The sequence below is a fragment of the Pristiophorus japonicus genome, chromosome 16 (genome assembly GCF_044704955.1).
Source record: "Pristiophorus japonicus isolate sPriJap1 chromosome 16, sPriJap1.hap1, whole genome shotgun sequence".
Taxonomy (NCBI): Eukaryota; Metazoa; Chordata; class Chondrichthyes; family Pristiophoridae; genus Pristiophorus; species Pristiophorus japonicus.
In genome coordinates this window covers 104,685,724-104,707,199 of record NC_091992.1, presented here as the reverse complement: position 1 = coordinate 104,707,199, position 21,476 = coordinate 104,685,724, and the positions used below count along the sequence as shown (strand labels likewise).

Genomic DNA, 21,476 nt, shown 5'->3' with positions numbered 1-21,476 from the left:
CTGTTGTAGATACCTTTACTGGTTCAATGACATCATTCATTTCATTAAGCAAACTCACACTGCCTTATATCTACTTGTATTACAACAGTACTTCATTGGCTGTAAAGTGCGTTGAGACGTCCGGTGATCATAAAAGGTGCTATATAAATGCAAGTCTTTTACTTGCACAGTAGAGTAAACTCGGGATATAGCAATAGCAACCCCTGTGATCAAGATTGGATATTTGCATCTTTTACACATGGATTGCTTCAAATTCACCGAAGGTGGACCAAGCAAACATGGTCAGATGAGATTATGTTTGTGGGTATGAAATGTTAACCTGCTTTATTTCACATGAGAAGATCATGTAGAACAACATTTATGATTAAATTCACTCAATTCAATCAATGCAAGTTGACTTTGTGTAATAATACAAAATAATAAACACGCTATGCTTCACCACATCAGTGAGTCATCTTATTTAACTTAAACTGAATCACTCCGCTGCATGCTCCTGTCTTTTTGAGTCTGTCTTTTGCTGCCTGACAGGCTGCACAACATCCTTCTCCGTGTCTCCCTAGGTTTCTCCTTTTATCTTCCTTTTCAGAGACAGACAGAGATCAAGTGGCTTTCAAACACATTTTAACTTTTGGACGGCCAATGGTAGTATGCTGGCAGCCGGCCCATTCCACCAGCAAAGAGGGCAGAGTCATTTTGAAGCCCAGGCCTCATTGAAATAGAACCTCAGTGGATTTGGGCACATCAGGAGGCCCAGAGGCTTTGGCAGTACTGAGAAATGGGCCTGGGATTGGTAATACCGACAAATTGTCCTAGAGTCTGGCAAAACTAGGATGGAGGTCCTGGAGTTTGATGGTTCAGCAATGGGGCTGCTGGAGTTTGGCAGCATGGGGAGTCTGGCATCACGAGGGGAAGGCCTGGGTTTTTGCAGAACTGTGGATAAAACTGTTGTCCAAACCCAAACCTTTGAGAGAGGCTGAGTCTTTCAAGTCAAAACCTAGACAATAGGGAAAAAACAGTTTTTTCTGAAATATGCAACTTAACATTGTTTTATTTTGTTTAAACTCTTGTTTTAGACATTGTAAATTTCAGTTACTAAAAATAACAGATGAAAGTAGTTCAGAAAGCATTTTGAGTGATTGTGGGAAAACAGCAATGTATCACAAATACACAATATATCGCAAAGACATAGAGGGGTTGAAATTGCCCTGTTTTGCGACGCCCCTTAGTGCCTCCGGAGGCGCTAACGGGACACAAAACAGTTTTCGCGCGTTGGGGGGGGTTGCTGCTACTGGTTCCTGCAAAGCTGCGGCATCCATTTCCACCCTGTGGCAGATATAGATAGCACTGCTCCCCGCGAGGCTGCCGCAAGCGATGTCAACGCCTGCCCTGTGGATTGCGAACCGGGCCAATCTCCGCTCACGGGGTTGGCGGGGGGAGGATTTAAAGGGGAAGTGGGGAACGCTACCCGCACTGCAACTTCTGCCTCCTTTGCATGGTCCAGGCCGCCATCGTGCAGACAGGCACTCCCTTTTGTGTACCGGGCTGAAGCCTCAGCACCACACTGCCCTGGTGGACCAGTGGAGGCCATCAGAGGCCCGGCAGAGTGCACAGCGGCCCGCCCTTTTAACCAAAGGGGAGGGACATTGAAACGCATCAGTGCTACGCAGAGCAGCCGCGTAACCCTGACCAACTTGCCCAAGTAGTGCCCTGGAACCCACCCCTACAGAAAGTGGAGCGTACAAGAATTAATTTAATTCAGTTCATATCAGGGCTTGTTAAACACAGCTCCACTGATAACTCTTCATGTTGCCATTTGCTGCTTCAGTGGAAGAATTGCGATTTAAATATATCTGATGTTTTCTATTTTAGCATGTAGAATCAAGTTTAAACTTGGGCTCTAATTTATAAGGTCATTTGGTGAAAGGTTACTGAAAATAAACAGTACAAAAGGCACTTCTGAATGTCTAGGCTGGCAAAAGAGTACAGCAGCCTGTCACATAATGTTAGTTGGGGTCCCACTTTATTAAATGGGCCATATAATGGACTGAATTTTTCGGGGGCTCAGCGAATGGGATTGTTGGTGGGTCAGGTGGGAAAGTGGTCTTTTTTGACAGCGGGTCGGGACCCCACTGTCAACCCGCCACAATGCGTCTTTCCTAATGTCTGGTCAGACCCAACAGGCAACAGTGGGCGACCCAATTAAATTCATTATAATGTATTTACCATATCCTTATCAGGCATTTCATCTTACTTTTTAACTTTAACTTCATGGTCACGGGAACCAGGCTGTTCGATGACCACGTCTGTCAACTTCAGGCTGGAGTTCACTGATTCAGCTGATTCCTTGACATCTTCAAATGTACATTAAAAGCTCCCATCTGACAGATGTCACTTTTCTCTGCTACAGGTTGTTCCTCGCTGCATTTCCACAACTGATTCAACATGCTGCAAATCTTTCCACACGTCTCCATCCAGTCTGAGGAGGATGTGATGCGAGGCACAGCAGGAAGAAGGTGAGTGTGGCTTTGTACTACCGTTTTGTGATTTAATTAGATAATTGAAAGGTTTGCACCACTGCACCCACGATCTCCTGACAACATCCCTGCTTGAGATATCCTCTGAATGTGCAACCAGGCTGTGTTGTTCTCCTGGGATGATCCCTTCTGGCCATTGGAAGGGAAGAGGACCTCTTTGCATGTTCTGACTCCCTCCATAAGCATACGGAAGGAGTCATAGGAGAACCTAGGTGCAGCCCTCTGCCTCTGTGCAATGATTGTCCGTGTTTGCAGCACTTCAATGCTGTAGAACACTGACAGCATAAATGTCAAAAGAAAGTTGGTCCCTTTAAGGAAACCGGCTGATGACACGTCTTGAATGACGTCACCAGACCCACTTCCTCTAATTGGACTGAGAAACACGCTGGGCAGGCTTAACAAGCTCCAGCAATATAAATTCATTTTAGGCAGTGGGATGGAGCCAGCAGTGGGGTCAGGACCTGCACCGATGTCACCGCCTCTGGACCCGCTGAGATCAGCTAAATCGTGGCTAATGTGATCCATTACAGCGCCACCTACAGGCACATGTTTCACTAGAATATTGCAGCCCTTACAATATGCAATCCATATAGGTAGGTTTGATAGTATTTTGTAGTTAGGTGCTTTAACTACTTATATAGGAACATTTATTGTTGAGAAATCTGATTGTAATGAAGGAAGGCAGTATATGATTATTTCTGCATAATATATTGATAATTGTCTTTTATATCCACCTATTAGGATAATTTAACCATTTTTCTTTGAACATGGTTCACTCGTATGACTAATGGATAAAATTAATACTAAGGGCTCTAGATGCACCACAGAACAACCAGAGAATAGATTTATAAGTTATCAATAGATGTTTGAATTTGGGTCCAAGAGGAAATTAGCATGAAAAACATTTCACAAGTGGAAGAAATGTGTCCTTAATCAAATAGCTTTAAATGGAACAGCCTGTGTGAACCAATAGTCAGCACAGCACATTACAAGCTGATTTGGCTTTCTAAATAAATATACTGAATAAGTCAGAAATCAGGTGGCGATAATGGTCTTTTAAATGCACTATTCTTCAAAAGCTGGGCCAGCTATTTACTGTTTCCACAAATGACTTTGCTCAATCAGAAGTTATTGAAAACAAACTATAATGATACATGAACGTTTAGCTTATCTATAATTACAATGAAGATAAACTTCTCTTTTAAACAAGCTGCAGTTTTCATCATGCCATATTAACCTACATTACAGCAATCCCTGTAACTTTAAAATGGAAGAGAATACCTATAGTAGATCCAGAAAGGATAAACATGAATATTTTGAATTGGTCCGGCTGTAATAACTAAAAGGTGTTCCAATATGCAGACACGGGAGTGCTGAAATATACCCGTTGCATTGAGCACCTTTTCCTTGAAGCATTAATATAGCAATTACTTACGAAACATGGTCATGTACTGCTTCGGGTTGAGATTCCAGTGGCCCCAGTTTGTTCGGTAACCATGGAGATTTGCATAATCGTCAAAGTTGTAAGCTGGCTCTGTGCCAAATGTGTCAATCACCCGGATCCGGCATCTGAAATATCAAAACAAAAGTATGAAAAGCCAATGCTGTATGTGGATCCTAAGTGTAAACCCTGTACAAGTATCATTCGGTTCAGTTAGGTGTACACACTTTCCTCAGGAACACCAAACGGTGCATCTACCAACTGATGATTTCAGGAAGTATCGGGGATCAGCTCACTGTATTTTCTAGAGAATATTAAGGAACTTTTATCATTGGAATACAAACCGCAACATCTCACTCTCAATGTTCATGTCAGATGATTCATCTGCAAAATGACATTCTGATCTTTCCAATTGTTAAAAAGTATCGTTAAAAGAGGCATAAATCCATTGAGCATTGTCAAATTTCCATTTCTGCTTGATTAATCTTGCACTCTCTTGCACTCTGTTGTAGAAATGGAACAGAAATGGAATGTAAAAGAAACAGTTGCTTCAAGAGTAAAATCTGCAGAAACAGCTCAGCAACTTCTTCGGATTTTTGTGGTGGTCACATCTGAAAACAACTGTCTTTGTTATGGCCATAGAAGTTCTAAGTCACCCAGTTCACATTTTCTGTAGGCAAGGAATTCTAGGTTGGCATGTTTTCTGCATCATTACAGACCTAGAGAGGAGAAAGGTAGTTTTATAACCAATTGTGTGCGTCATCAATTCACTTTTAACTGAGCAACCCTGTGGAACGCAGTAGAATTCCAAATGATCATCTGAAAACCTTGAAAATTACAAACCTGACGCATTAGTCCAAGAAATAGGCGAGGGTTCATCCTGTAAATGGATAATGCAAAGCCAAAGCAGTAAAAGCCTTTTTTTTTAAATTCATTCCTGGGATGTGGGTATCGCTGGCAAGGCCAGCATTTATTGCCCTTGAGAAAGTGATGGTGAGTCATCTCCTTGAATCGCTCAGTCCGTGTATACTTTCTTGTAGCGGTTTGGTACAACTGAGTGACTTGCTAAGCAGAGGGCAGTTAACAATTAACTACATTGCTACAAATCTGAAATAAAAGCAGCAAATGCTGGAAATACTTAGCAGGTCATCTGTGGCCCTTTCATTGCTGTGAGTCAGGAGTCACGTGTAGGCCAGACCAGGTAAGGACGGCAGATTTCCTTTCATTGAAGAACATTAACTTAATGTCCAATAACTTAATCACCCTGTAAAATCATGTTATTCTAAATTTAGATCAAGATATATATTTGTTCTCTGCTCACAGTTTAATACTAAAATCAATGATAGCATTAAAATTATTTTCTGAATAAAATAGCTTTTTAAACAATTGATGATTTTGCAAGCAACAATTATTTTGGCTTTAGAAGCTAGTGGATTCTCTAGTGAAATGAAAATATCAAAAACTGTAAATTAAGAAGTTATTAAAACAATTTAATTTCAGTTGTCAAATCATGTCATAATTAACAGAAGATACAGGCCACTGGAATTCATACTTCAACTTTTTTATACTTAAGCCCTCAAATGCTGTTCCTTTCTCCACTGAATGGGCCCAAGTTTCCACATGATTTGCGCCTGATTTTTAGGAGCAACTGGTGGAGAACGGACTATCTTAGAAATCGCAATTCTCCACATTTTTTTTTCTGCAGTTCTAGTCAAGTAGAACAGTTATACTTTGGAACAGAATTTTTTCTTCAAAAGGGGGCGTGTCCGGCCACTGACGCCTGATTTCAAAGTTTCCACAGTGAAAACGTACTCCAAACTAAGTTAGAATGGAGCAAGTGAAGATTTTTGTAGAACTGAAAAAACCTGTTCTACACATTAAAAAATCAGGCGCAGGTTACAAATTAGGCGTCCAGAACGAGGTGGGGGGGGAGGGGGGGGAAGGGAACTCATTAAATTCTACAATAAAACCCTATTTATACCTCTACAAATATTATACAAATAAATCAAACCTGAATAAACATTTATAAGCAAAGAAAAGATTAAATAAACCATCTTCCTACCTGTGTGAAAGTGCTTCAGGCACGGAGAATGCTGCAGTCAGCCTGAGGCGCCCGTTCTTCCCGCGGTGGGGGGGGGGGAGGGGAAGGCGCCCGTTCTTCCCGCGGGGGGATAGGAGGCGCTCGTTCTTTCCCGCGGGGGGGGGGGTGCGGGGAGGCGCCCATTCTTTCCCGCGGGGGGGGCGGGGGGGGGAGGGGAGAGGATGCGCCCGTTCTTCCTGCAGGGGGGGGGGGGGTAGAGGAGGCACCCGTTCTTCCCGCCGGGGGGGGGGGGGGAGGGGGAGAGGAGGCGCCCGTTCTTTCCCGCGGGGTGTGGGGGGAGGGGGAGGGGAGAGGAGGCGCCCGTTCTTTCCCGCGGGGGGGGGGGGAGGGGGAGGGGAGAGGATGCGCCCGTTCTTCCTGTGGGGGGGGGGGGGGGAGAGGAGGCGCCCGTTCTTTCCCGTGGGGGAGGGGGGAGGGAGGCGCCCATTCTTTCCCGCGGGGGGGGAGAGGGAGGCGCCCGTTCTTTCCCACGGGGGGGGGGAGGGAGGCGCCCGTTCTTCCGGCGGGGGGGGGGGGTAGGAGGTGCCCGTTCTTCCCGCGGGGGGGGGAGGAGGCGCATGTTCTTCCCGCGGGGGGGGGGGGGGGAGGAGACAGTGAGAAGGCTGCAAGTGCTGATGTGCTGAGGGCAATGTGCTTTTATTAAAAAAATGTTCAAAAATTAAACAGCTACAAAGAACTACAAAAATGGCCGAGTGCCAATGTTTTTTTCACACTGAGCATGCGCGAACGCTCCAACACGTACGTGCAGCGTTGCCGGCAGGAAAAAAACTAATTTAAATAGTACCCGCCCCCTCCTACTTACAAAATCGGCGCGAGTGTAGCCTCCGTCTCCCTGGACGCCACGCCAGGCAGACAAGGAGCTGCAGAACGCTCCAGAATCGAGAGGTTTTTTTTAGGCGCCATTTTAGGCGTGAAAAACGGGCGCCCAGCTCGGAGGGGCGCCCGTTTTTTTATCGTGTGGAAACTTGGGCCCAATATGTGCTGATGTAACACCTACTGGGTTCATCTGTAGTTATTTGGACTATTGGTGTCTTGGGTAGATATTAGATCCGGTGATTAGCAGAGATGATATTTATATTTATTCAGGCTTGAGGTTTACACACTGTAAACATATATTTTCATATGTCCTTAATACTATTCATTGAAAGTTTATCTGTTTTGCCCTCTTCCAATTGGTGCAATCCATAGATGTTCAGTTGCCATTTATCACTATTCCATGAGTGTTATAATCCAGGTCAGAATTATCGCTGACATTAATCTCTAAATCCCAAATCACTTCAATGGTTGTTATATAAAAACAATGTCAATAGTTTATAACAGTCTGATGGATTTTTATCCCTGGAATATAGTACATTATTTATGATTCCCTGATACATAAATCATATAAAATGCTGTTTTTATTACACACCATTCACTGTAACATGTTGTTCCCTTTGAAAGCTGTACAAAACATCATAAAGGATGTATTATATAGCTAAAATACAATGACTGCTTTTGAGAATACAAGTGGACCTGAGGCAAGTTAATGAAATAATAAGTTGCAGAATTTCACAAGATTTGATACAGATTAGTTACTTTTCATTTGATATAAACCAAGATCACAGTGATTTCAATCTCACTGATATTGTCACAATGTATTTTTGCTTGCTGTTTTTCTCCCCTCTCTTGAACATGTTGACTTCTTGCGAGGGTTTGACTACACAGATGTACAAGTGGTGCTCGCAGGCCGGGGGGCCGCGCAGACCGTTATTTGCAGACCACAAGTGGCCATTATTTACATGTGTGATGGTCAGTGCCAGCAGGTTCATTGATGGTGATGGGGGACATCAAAGTAGAGTCTGATCTTGCCTTCACCCCATGTTCACACCTGCATTGTGAGCAGGAGTCACTGAACAGCGATCATGAATGGGAACGGCAACTTATATTTTTGCTTCCTTAACTCAGAAGCTTTGAGGATATTTATAGCAATCCCTACAGCTAACTCAGTTCAGATTGGGGGATCGAACCTGGGATTTTCTTAGTCTGTACAGCTCAGCTGGATAAACTCACTGAGCCATTGGGAAATAGGTCTCGTCAGTTGTGTTGCTTTGGGACATTGGCTGCCACTGTAGTTAAGCAGTATTCTACTGCAATGGGAGCAATAAGACTTCAGTGCCTCTGATTTAGAGTGCACAGTTAAAGTGGTTTATAATGGGATCTCTTTCTGACCAGCTTACAATCAGTTGAGGAACATGAGCTGCAGCTCACATAATTGACACATAAAGCAAGTTGCACTGTTATTTCTGAGTCTCATAATTTCAGTGAAATATCCAGGAACTCACTGAATTATTTTTGAATATTAAGGAATTCTAAATTGCTTCATTTTTGAATACACAGGTTTTTGAAGTCATTTGCATTTTCTGCATTTCAATATTAAAAAAAATATAATTCAGTAATGTTATTGTTAGAAGTCATCCGCATAAAGCATATACATATCAAATTCAGCACATGGAGGTAGGGCTGAGATATGGTTATTAGTTGCTACATTCAGCATTACATCCAGGGGGCCTGGCGTCCTACTGCTGAAAGTGCAACAATGACAATATAATCCCAGTCTGTCCACAGTCAAACACATACTGATGTCAGGTCAGCACATGCAGTATAACTGTACCTTAAAGCACACTGGTGGGACAGTTATGAAGGCTGTCTAAGCTATATCTAACCCAGTGCTAAGACTGTGAATTTGGAATGGACTGTGTGTTAAGAGTGCACATTTATTTTAATGCGTTTTGGGATGTGAGCGTTGCTGGCAAGGCCAGTATTTATTGCCCATCCCTAATTGAGAAGGTGGTGGTGAGCCACCTTCTTGAACCGCTGCAGTCCGCGTGGTGAAGGTACTCCCACAGTGCCAATAGGAAGGGAGTTCTAGGATTTTGACCCAGCGATGATAAAGGAATGGCGATATATTTCCAAGTCAGGATGGTGTGTAACTTCGAGGGGAGCTTGCAGGTGATAGTGCTCCCAAGCGTCTGTTGCCCTAGTCCTTTCTAGATGGTAGAGGTCGCGGGTTTGGGAGGTGCTGCCGAAGAAGCCATGGTGAATTGCTGCAATGCATCTCATAGACTGCAGCCATGGTACGCAGATGATGGAGGGACTGAATGTTGAAGGTGTCAATCAAGCGGGCTGCTTTATCCTGGATGGTGTTGAGCTTCTTGAGTGTTGTTGGAGCTGCACTCATCCAGGCAAGTGGAGAGCATTCCATCGCATTCCAGACTTGTGCCTTGTAGATGGTGGAAAGGCTTTGGGGCATCAGGAGGTGAGACACTTGCCGCAGAATACCCAACCTCTGACCCGCTCTTGTTGCCACAGTATTTACGTGGCTGATCCAGTTAAGTTTCTGGTCAATGGTAACCCCAAGGATGTTGATAATGGGGGATTCGGCGATGCTAATGCCGTTGAATGTGATGGGGAGGTGGTTCGACTCCCGCTTGTTGGAGATGGTCAGTGCCTGGCACTTGTGTAGCGTGAATGTTACTTGCCACTTATCAGCCCAAGCCTGAATGTCGCCCAGGTCTTGCTGCAGCGAGCATGGACTGCTTCATTTTCTGAGGAGTTGCGAATAGGACAAGTCATTAGACAGTGGACAAAGATTAATTTTCTTTCTGTTCCAGGATGATGTTAATTACCATCTTTTATTTTGTACTCAGCAATGGAATCAGTGTTTAAAAGAACATTTATCCACTGGTAAGCATTGGCAGATGTCTATTTTACAAATGTGCTCATTCAAAATAGTACCTGTGACAAAACACTCAGTGTAGGAATGTCAATCAATTAGTGTAAATAGCCGATAAGTAAGACATATTTTTCTCTTTCCATACTGAACCCTTTCATGAATATATTCTCGGTACTTCAAAGGAACAGTTTATCAGCAAAGTCACAGGTTCTCCAGCATAATAACTAACTAAATCCCCATCTGTCAGCTCAGCAGCAACTGATGGGTTCAGATATATATAAAATGAAAAAACTCCAGCTTGTTTCATTTACCTTATCAGCTCTGAAAATGAGGAAATTATAGCAGTTTGTTTTGAATATATGAAACCAGTCTGGAATTAAGGAGGAACAGATTATAGGAAAAATAACTACAGAACTTTATACTGATTTTCTAATGAATGAGATTAATCATCAATAAATAGGAACAACTTGAGTCAATTTACACAAAACCGACATTTTGTGAAATATCTTAGCAGTATCAAATCTCAAACTATTGACATCTCAATTCAGAAAACCTAATGACTAACATTGACCAAAACTAAACACGATTTACAGTTTAATTAATTATAAGAATTTGTTCACATCACGTAAACACAAGCAGGTATTTTCATTGACAAATTGAAACGTTTTGTAGCATTTCATTTCCAGTTGTCCTTAATCTGAATGACAACAAGTAAATTATTCTCTGCGATCACATCAAATAAACAAGTGAGTTAATCATTAAAAGACCAAAGTTAATTGACAAACCAATCAATATTAAGTGTGCCTCTGCACAACTTCACGGAAATGGGTCAGAATTTTAAATACAATTGTTGAGACTAGGTGTATTCCCATTAATCTATTTATTGTGGCTGTTCCTCTGAATGCAAAATTCATCTTCTCAGTGGAAGAGGCAACTAAATCTGATACAGCCAGAGAATATGAAAATAATCTAATCAATGAGCCATAGATTATTAAAAAGAAATTTGCACTACATTTAATGTAGTAAGACAAAGTAGTGGTTAAAGTAATGGTTTTGCTGCATTAAAAGGAAAGAAGGAAATTCACTATCATATCATGTGTTAGAAAGCCTTAATACATTTCTGCCAGTTGTGTGCAGCTTGTCACGCAGGTTTAGACAAGTAGTGAGTCTTTAGTAAGTGAAGCCAAGAGTATCATATGGAAGCTTGACAATTGATATAATGCACTAAACGTATTAGCAATCATAATCATCTATTTCAACACCAAATTTCAGACGATAAAAGGGCTGCCTCATCATCAGCTGACAAGAAAGAACATCATCAGGTTTATCATATCAGTGCCTTACTTTGGCACCACTGCTGTTCATATCTTGATGAATATAATTTTTAAAAAGGGATCTCAGTCAGAATGGGGTTGAGGCTGATGCATCAATACAAATTCATAAAAACAATATACAGGTGCAGTGCTCCGAATCCGGAACCCTCGGAAGCGAATCCGTTCCGGATTTTGCGTTTTGCCGGATTTTGGAACATCTTTCATACATTATGAATCTGGAAACACCCGAGCCCAGATTTGGGTATTTCCGGATTTCGGAACATCGGAAGGGGGGGGAGGGGTGGTGTTCACCGGGCGATGAGGTAGTCGGGGGTGGTGTTCGGGCGGGACCCTGCCACCGAGAAAGAGTTCGGGTGGGACCCGCCGAAGAGCTGGCCCCATTGCGGAGGAGCTGTTCAGGTGGGCCGGTGAGGAGGCCTCGAGGTAAGGGCCGTGACGGTGAGGCGAGGCTCGAGGTAAAGTCAGTTGTGGCATGGCGAGGCCCGATGTCGGGCAGTGGCGAGGTGAGGAGCGGTGAGGCGAGGCCCGGTGCTGGGCAGTAGCGAGGCAAGGGACAGTGAGGCGAGGCCCGAGGTCGGGCAGCGGTGTGGCGAGGGGCGGTGAGGCCCGAGGTCAGGCAGCGGCGAGGCGAGGGACGGGGAGGCCCGAGGTCAGGCAGCGGCGAGGCGAGGGACGGGGAGGCCCGAGATCAGGCAGCGGCGGGATCTTGAGGTCGGCAGGGTCAGCGGGTCCGGATTCCGGAACATTTTACGGATTCCGGACGACCCTGCCATCAATCGGTCCGGAGTCTGGATTGCGGAATATTCCGGATTCCAGAACTCCGGATTTTGGACGCTCAACCTGTATTGGCAATGCATCCATTAATCCAGTACCCAGCCTACCTCATCGCAGTGCTCTGAAAGCATCTTGTAATGGGGTGAAAACATGCTACAATTTATCTGCTATTTAGTTGCATTAGTACAGCAATGGGACAGTGTACTATGTATCTAACCCCTTGCTGTACCTGCCCTGCGAGCGTACAGTAAAGTATGGTGCAAACACAATATGGCAATGGCACAGCAGTGTTAAAGTTCCAAATCTTTTTCTTTATGCAAGAACCACAGTAGCATTTGTGCTCTCTCTCATTGTGTGAAATTTCCTATTTTGCAATTATGCTGTACTAAATTGTGAGTCAGTAATATTTCACTTAGCATTCTAAAATTAAATCTTCCCACAAAACGTGTCCATACTAATAACAGGTTCATTTAATGCAATTGTACAGAGGAGTAAATAATTATAGCTAAAAAATATTTAGTCAAAAGTGGGAGTACATCTTACAGCAGAAACCGTCTCAGTTTTTCAAGCAATGGTTTTTCAACCATTGCCTTTCAGGAATACAGCTAACTTTTCCTGACTTGGTAGGAGGTAACTTGTTATGTCCTTAACAAAGTAATGTGACTGAGTCTTGTAAACGTGAGTAAGTGTGACCTTAGTCTCTTTATTCTAACTCCAGAGTGCTGTTACAGCATGAGAAGCCGGCTTATGTACAGTGCTCCCAAGGGATGCTGGGATCCCTGGGGACTCCAAAAGATACGCCCTCTGGTGATGGTAAAATGCTGGTTACATAGGGTTGCATACATAACATCACTCCCTCCCAAAGTCAATAGTACAATTATTTAAAGGGGGAGACGATCTGGGGCTTTTCGCTCCCTAGTCGATTTTCTCAGTACAAATGCAGGTGCAGGTGAGTTGGTTGGTTCTTCGCTGGGCTGCTGTGCAGTTGGGCTGCTGGAGATGATGAGTTCAGCTTTGTGGTCAACCGTGATGTTGGTTGCCACTTGTGTGTGTGTTGGAGGGTCGAAGTTGGTGGTGTCCTCTGTTGCTCGTGGCTGTCTGTGAATCGCAGTTTGGTTTGGTCCAAATGCTTTCTGCACGTTAGTCCATTTGCGAGTTTGACCTGAAACACTCTACTCCCTTCTTCGGCTATGACAGTGCCAGCAAGCCATTTGGGACCATGTCCATAGTTGAGTACAAATACAGGGTCATTAACTTCAATATCGCATGACAAATTTGCACAATCATGGTACATGCTTTGTTGATGCCGCCTGACCTCGACGTGATCATGGAGACCAGGGTGGACGAGAGAAAGCCTTGTTTTGAGTGCCCTTTTCATGAGCAACTCGGCTGGGGGAACCCCGGTGAGTGAGTGGAGTCTAGTGTGGTAGCTGAGCAGGACTCGGGACAGGCGGGTCTGCAGGGAGCCTTCCGAATCGCGTTTCAAGCTTTGTTTGATGGTTTGGACTGCCCGTTCTGCCTGGCCGTTGGATGCAGGCTTGAACAGGGCAGGTGTGACGTGCTTGATCCCATTGCAGGTCATGAATTCCTTGAATTCAGTGCTGGTGAAGCACGGCCCATTGTCATTGAAAGGATATTGGGCAGGCCGTGCGTGGCAAACATGGCTCGTAGGCTTTCGATGGTGGCAGTGGACGTGCTTACAGACATTATTACACACTCAATCAATTTTGAATAAGATCCACAACAGCCAAAAACATTTTTCCTGGAAACGGGCCAGCGAAGTCAACGTGGATCCTAGACCACGGTTTGGAGGGCCATGACCACAAACTTAGCAGTGCCTCCCTCGGTGCATTGCTCAGTTGAGAGCAAGTGTTGCACTGGTGCACGCAAGACTCCAAATCTCAGTCGATGACGGGCCACCACACATGGGATCTGGCTATAGCTTTCATCATTATTATGCCTGGGTGGGTACTGTGTAGTTCGCGTATGAACTTTTCCCTGCCTTTCTTGGGCAAAACCATGTGATTACCCCACAGAAGACAGTCCGCTTGTATGGACATTTCGTCTTTATGCCGCTGGAACAGCTTGATCTCTTCATGCATCTCCGCTGGGACGCTGGACACAGTTTTTTTTAAAAGGGACAGTAAAGGATCCTGGCTGGTCCAGACCCTGATCTGGCGGATGGTAATGGGTGACTTTTCATTTTCAAATGCATCCATCACCATGAGCAAGTCTGTAGGTTGTGCCATTTCCACCCCGGTGGTGGGCAATGGTAGCCGACTGAGAGCATCAGCGCAGTTCTCTGTGCCTGGCCTGTGGTGAATTACATAGTTATAGGCGGACAGCGTGAACGCCGATCTTTGGATGTGAGCAGAGACATTGGTATTGATACCTTTGCTCTCTGAGAATAGCGATATGAGCAGCTTATAGTCAGTTTCTAACTCGAACTTAAGCCCAAACAGATACTGATGCACTTTTTTCACCCCGTAAACGCATGCCAGAGCTCCTTTTTCAATCATACTGCAGGCCCTTTCGGCCTTGGACAAGCTCCTGGATGCATAAGCGACCGATTGCAATGTTCCCGATTCGTTTGCTTGTTGTAACACACACCCGACCCCGTATGAAGACGCATCACAAACTAGCACTAAACATTTACAAAGATCATACAGGACAAGCAGTTTGTTGGATCATAACAGATTTTGGGCTTTCTCAAAAGCTGTCTCTTGTGATTTCCCCCATAGCTAGTCATCTCCCTTGCATAGCAACACGTGTAGAGTTTCTAGCAAGGTGCTTAACCCGGGTAGGAAATTACCAAAATAATTGAGGAGTCCCAGGAACAACCGCAGCTCCGTCACGTTTGTGGTCTCGGCGCATTCTTGATGGCCTCCGTCTTGGCGTCGGTGGGTCTGATGCCGTCTGCCGCGATTCTTTTCCCTAAGAACTCGACTTCTGGTGCCAGGACATCACACTTCGCGTGTTTCAACCTGAGTCCCACACGATCTAACCGACTTAGAACCTCTTCCAGGTACTGCAAGTGTTCGATGGTGTCCCGACCTGTGACCAGTATGTCGTCCTGGAAAACCACGGTGCGCGGAACCGACTTTAGCAGACTCTTCATGTTCCTTTGAAAAATAGCCACGACCGATCGAATCCCAAACAGGCATCTATTGTAGATGAACAGACATTTGTGTGTGTTGATACAGGTGAGGCCCTTCGAAGATTCCGCCAGCTCCTGCGTCATGTAGGCTGAGGTCAGGTCCAACTTGGTGAACATCTTTCCTCCTGCCAGCATCGCAAATAGGTCGTCTGCCTTGGGTAGCGAGTACTGATCCTGCAGCGAAAAACAGTTAATCATTACTTTATAGTCCCCGCAAATTCTGACCATGCCATCGCCCTTGAGAACCGGAACAATCGGACTGGCCCACTCGTTGAACTCCACCGGTGCTGTAAAATCCTTACTCTACAGCATGAAACCATATGAGGCACATTCCAGGGACAAGGCCACTCTGTGACCTTAGCTCTTTATTACAGGATTCTAGAAGTGATGACCATGCGTGGGACCTCCCTTTATATACCTGTGTGATCAGGTAAGGAGTGTCTCCCACAAGTTCACCCCCTGTGGTCAAAGTGCGCATATAAGTTGAGTGTATACAGTAATGCAGTGGTGTTACATTGTAGTTACAAACATGACAGGTGCGATGATGCCCTCTCGTTGCAGTCTGTCTAGCTCGATTTCCACTTTCTCTCACATCATACATGGCACTGCCCGTGCCTTGTGGTGGATGGGTTATGTACTGGGAACCAAGTGGATCTGCACCTTTGCCCCCGAGAAACTTCCGATGCCTGGCTCAAACACCAACGGAAACTTGCTCAGATGCTGGGCACATGAGGCGTTGTTAATGGACGAGAGTGCTCAGATGTCATCCCAGTTCCAGTGGATTTTTTCCAGCCAGCTTCTGCCGAACAGTGTGGGGCCATCTCCTGGTACTATCCATAGTGGTAGTTCGTGTACTGCTCTGTCATAGGAGACTTTTACTGCTGCGTTGCCAATTACAGGGATCAGCTCTTTAGTGTAAGTACTCAGCTTGGTGTGAATGGGGCTCAGCTTGGGCCTGTGTGCCTTGTTGCACCACAGCCTGTCGAAGGTCTTTTTGCTCATGATGGAGTGACTCGCACCCATATCCAATTCCATGGATACTGGAATTCCGTTCAGTTCAACTTTTAACATGATCGGTAGACATTTCGTGGTGAAGGTGTGTATCCCGTAGACTTCTGCCTCTTTGGTTTGAGTCTCTAGTTCAGTTTGATCCGCCATGGATCGGTCTTCCTCTGCAACGTGGTGGTTTTCAGAGTTTGCAGCTCGTCTGCACATTCACTGGAGGTGCCCCATTGTTCCACAGCCTTTGCACGCATAGTGTTTGAAGCGGCATTGATGGGCTCGATGATCACCTCCGCAGCGCCAACAAGGTGTTAATTGCCTCGCATTAACGGTTGATGACGGACTCTGAGTCATCTGAGGTCATGCAGCTGTAGGCGTGTATGTTCTGCCATATGCATTCCTGCCTGAAAACGACCTTACTTTGTGTACAGTACTCGCTGAAATATCTTTATGCTGCAAAATTTGTTTGGTGTTATCGCTGATGGACTATGCCTGGACTATCGTTATGGCTTTGTTCAGGTTCGGTGTTTCAACAGTCAATAGTTTGCGAAGGATAACCTCATGGCCAATGCCAAGCACAAAAACGTCTCTTAGCATTTTCTCCAGGAATCCATCAAATTCGCAATGTCCTTCAAGGCGCTTTAGTTCGGCGACGTAGCTCACCACTTCCTGGCCTTCAGACTGTTGACATGTGTAAAATCGATACCTTGCCATCAGAACGCTCTCCTTCGGATTTAGGTGCTCCCGGACCAGCATACACAGTTCTTCATATGATTTGGTTATTGGTTTCACCGGAGCAAGAAGATTTCTCATGAGGCCATAGGTTGTTGCCCCACAGATGGTGAGGAGGATTGCCCATCATTTGGCAACGTTCTCATCCCCTTCCAGCTCGTTGGCCACAAAGTATTGGTCGAGTCGCTCCACGAAGGCCTTCCAATCATCCCCTTCTGAGAATTTCTCCAGGAAACCAACAGTTCTCTGCATTTTTGCGTGATGGTTCATTATCTCGTCGCCAGTTGTTATGTCCTTAATAACGTAATGTGACTGAGTACTGTAGACATGAACAAGTCTCTTTATTCTAACTCCAGAGTGCTGGTACAGCATGGGAGGCCTGCTTATATATAGTGCTCCCAAGGGATGCTGGGATCCCTTGGGATTCCAACAGATACGTCCTCTGGTGGCAGTAAAGTGCTGGTTACATAGGATTGCATATATAACATAACTAGTTTGCCAATTTTTACAACATGAATAAATCCGAGGTCCTGTCTGCCCTCTCAGGTGGATGTGAAAGATCCAATGGCACTATTTCGAAGAAGGCAATATTCATTCCTCAATCAACACAACAAAAACAGATTATCTGGTCATTGTCAAATTGCTGTTTGTGAGAGCTTACTGTGCGCAATTGGCTGCCACATTTTCTAAATTACGTCAGTGACTACACTCCAAAAGTACTTATTTGGTTGTAAAGCGCTTTGGCACGTCGCGAAAGACGCTCTATAAATGCAAGTCTTTCTTTCTTTTAACATTTTTTGTTGATTCACTTTACTCTCTCTGACCTTATTAGATTCAATTAACTTAATCCCCCTTCATTTATTTGGGTTATATGAAAGAAAAGACGAGGTTGTAGCTTTCTTATATATTATTGTGGAGGACAATTTCTCATGCTAAACTGCAATATAGGATTAGACCAAGCCGTGCTAAAAGTGTGGTGCTGGGTTTTAATACGTAGTGCAGCTTTCTGAGGTAAAATCAATGCCCATTAAATTAGTCAACACTGGCTCTCAGAGGTAATAAAATGATTCCTCTGAAATTTATCACCGTATTGTCTGCTAATCTGAAAGTAGCTTCAATCAGTCAAGGTAAAGGTTATCGGAATTGATCTTTCTGGAGATAAAACTAGTGAAATCAAAATCTCATCAGGGCTGTGAGCTGAATACTTACAAACCTAGAAATTTAATTTTCTGTTTCCTGTCACAACGTCATGTCACTACAATATTGCTTTGAAAAGCACTGAGTGCAATGCGCCCAAATGAACAGGCAATACACGTGAGCCAGCTCTATGTGCCTCTCAAAGCATTTTTACACAATATTGGATTTTTAAATCCTGTTTTGGCAGACAGAGAAATCTCTGCCAATACCTTCCAAATCTTTGCAGGCCTGCTGACTTCCCTTGTGTAATACGGAAACCGAGGGGCTGATTTTAACTTTGAGTGCTTGAATTGGTACTGGATGGGTGGAGCGACTGTGCTATTCACCCATGAGAGGTTCAAGCCACTTTAATGGCCGGACCTATCACAGGCGAGCTGTCCAGGAGATTTCCAATGTTAACGATTGGGGCGGTGGGTGGGGTGCTCACCTGTCATTGACTCCACTTCTAGATTGATGTAAAAATGTCTTAAAAGGCTGGCAATACAGCCAGGCGAGGACCCATTATACTGTACTACATTATACTACAAATTAGTTAATTGCCCAAAAAGCTTAAATGTGAAGAAAATAAAACAAATGGTAGCTGTGTTAATTATCATTAACAGTCTACAGTTAACAGTCCATTAAAGAAGATATTTATAGGTTTAGATCAAATAGTGTTATGTCTCAAATAAAACTATGTGACAGAGTACTATGGACTTGAGCAAGTGTGACCTTAGTCTCTTTATTCTGCCTCCAGAGTACCGGCACAGCATGGGAGGCCTGCTTAGAGGCAGTGCTCCCAAGGGATGCTGGGATCTCTTGGGACTCCAACTGATGCGCCCTCTGGTGGCGGTAGAATGCTGGTTACATAATGTTGCATACATAACATCACTCCCCCTCCCAAAGTCAATAGTACACTTATTTACAGGGGGAGACGATCTGGGGCTTTCCGCTCCCTAGTCGATCATCTTGGTACAAACACAGGTGCAGGTGAGTTGTTTGGGCCTTTGCTGGGCTGCTGTGCAGCTGGCCTTGCTGGGCTGCTGGGGATGATGAGATCAGCTTCGTGGTCAGCTGTGATGTCGGTTGCCACTTGTGTGTGTATCGGAGGGTCGAAGTTGGTGGTGTTCTCTTCAGGTTGCTCATGGCTGTCTGTGAATCGCAGTTTGGTTTGGCCCAAATGCTTTCTGCAAGTTAGTCCATTTGCAAGTTTGACCTCAAACACCCTATTCCCTTCTTTGGCTATGACAGTGCCAGCAAGCCATTTGGGACCATGTCCATAATTGAGTACAAATACAGGGTCACTGACTTCAATATCGCGTGACAAATTTGCGCGATCATGGTACATGCTTTGTTGATGCCACCTGCCCTCGACATGATTATGGAGATCAGGGTGGACTAGAGAGAGCCTTGTCTTGAGTGCCCTTTTCATGAGCAGTTCGGCAGCGGGAACCCCGGTGAGCGAGTGGGGTCTTGTGCGGTAGCTGAGCAGGACTCGGGACAGGTGGGTCTGCAGGGAGCCTTCCGACACGCGTTTCAAGCTTTGCTTGATGGTGTGGACTGCCCGCTCTGCCTGGCCATTAGATGCGGGCTTGAACGGGGCAGATGTGACGTGCTTGATCCCATTGCGGGTCATGAGTTCAGCGTTGGTGAAGCACGGCCCAATATCACTGACAAGGACATCAGGCAGGCTGTGCGTGGCAAACATGGCTCGTAGGCTTTCGATGGTGGCAGTGGACGTGCTTACAGACATTATCACACACTCAATCGATTTTGAATAAGCATCCAGAACAATCAAAAACAATTTTCCTGGAAACAGGCCAGCGAAGTCAACGTGGATCCTGGACCACGGTTTGGAGAGCCATGACCACAAACTCAGTTGAGAGCAAGTGTTGCATTGGCGCACGCAAGACTCCAAATCTGAGTCGATGCTGGGCCACCACACATGGGATCTGGCTATATCTTTCATCATTACTATGCCTGGGTGGGTACTGTGTAGGTCGCGTATGAACGTTTCCCTGCCTTTCTTAGGCAAAACCACGTGATTACCCCACAAAAGACAGTCCGCCTGTATGGACATTTCATCTTTGTGCCTCTGGAACCGTTTAATCTCTTCCTGCATCTCCGCTGTGTCCAATAGAGGACAGAGTTTTTTATAAGGGACAGTAAAGGATCCTGGCTGGTCCAGGTCCTGATCTGGCGGGCCATAACGGGTGACTTTTCATTTTCAAATGCATCCATCGCCAAGAGCAAGTCTGCAGGCTGTGTCATTTCCATCCTGGTGGTGGGCAATGGTAGCCGACTCAGAGCATCAGCGCAGTTCTCTATGCCTGGCCTGTGGCGAATTACATAGCTATATGCAGACAGTGTGAGCACCCATCTTTGGATGCTAGCAGAGACATTGGTATTAATACCTTTGCTCTCTGAGAATAGCGATATGAGCGGCTTATGGTCAGTTTCTAACTCAAACTTAAGCCCAAACAGATAAAGATGCATTTTTTTCACCCCGTAAACGCATGCCAGAGCTTCTTTTTCAATCATGCTCTAGGTCCTTTCGGCCTTGGACAAACTTCTGAACGCATAAGCAACCGATTGCAATGTTCCCGATTCGTTTGCTTGTTGTAACACACACCAGATCCCGTACGAAGACGCATCGCAAGCTAGCACTAAATGTTTGCATGGGTCCAGCATTTTGTTGGAACACAACAGATTTCTGGCTTTCTCAATAGCTGTCTCTTGTGATTTCCCCCATACCCAGTCACGTTTCTTGCGTAGCAACACATGTAGACGTTCTAGCAAAGTGCATAACCTGGGTAGGAAATTACCAAAATAGTTGAGGAGCCCCAGGAACGACTGCAGCTCCATCACATTCTGTGGTCTCGGCGCATTCTTGATGGCCTCCGTCTTGGCGTCGGTAGGTCTAATGATGTCTGCCGCGATTCTTCTCCCTAAGAACTTGACCTCTGGCGCCAGGAAAACACACTTCGAGCGTTTCAACCTGAGTCCCACACGATCTAGCCAACTTAGAACCTCTTCCAGGTTCTGCAAGTGTTCGATGGTGTCCCGACCTGTGATCAATATGTCGTCCTGGAAAACCATGGTACGCAAAACTGACTTTAGCAGACTCTCCATATTCCTTTGAAAAATGGCCATGGTCGATCGAATCCCAAACGGACATATATTGTAGATGAACAGAACATTTGTGCGTGATGATGCAAGTGAGGCCTTTCGAAGATTCCGCCAGCTCCTGCATCATGTAGGCCGAGGTCAGGTCCAACTTGGTGAATGTCTTCCCTCCTGCCAGCGTCACAAATAGGTCATCTGCCTTGGGTAGCGGGTACTGGTCCTGCAGCGAAAAGCGGTTAATCGTTCCTTTATAGACCCCACAAATTCTGACCGTGCCATCGCCCTTGAGAACCGGAACAATCGGACTGGCCCACTCGTTGAACGCAACCGGCACGATGATGCCCTCTCGTTGCAGCCTGTCCAGCTCGATCTCCACTTTCTCTCGCA

At 45.2% G+C, this 21,476-nt stretch overlaps 1 protein-coding gene across 1 annotated transcript in view; it reads right to left on the bottom strand.

Moving 5' to 3' along the window:
- Positions 1–21,476, bottom strand: part of LOC139227130 (alpha-1,6-mannosylglycoprotein 6-beta-N-acetylglucosaminyltransferase B-like) — a 987,210-nt gene that overhangs the window by 119,523 nt on the left and 846,211 nt on the right. Inside the window, exon 10 of the mRNA XM_070858195.1 lies at positions 3,970–4,103. Coding sequence (XP_070714296.1) covers positions 3,970–4,103 — 134 coding nt within the window. The remainder of the gene's footprint in view (positions 1–3,969; positions 4,104–21,476) is intronic.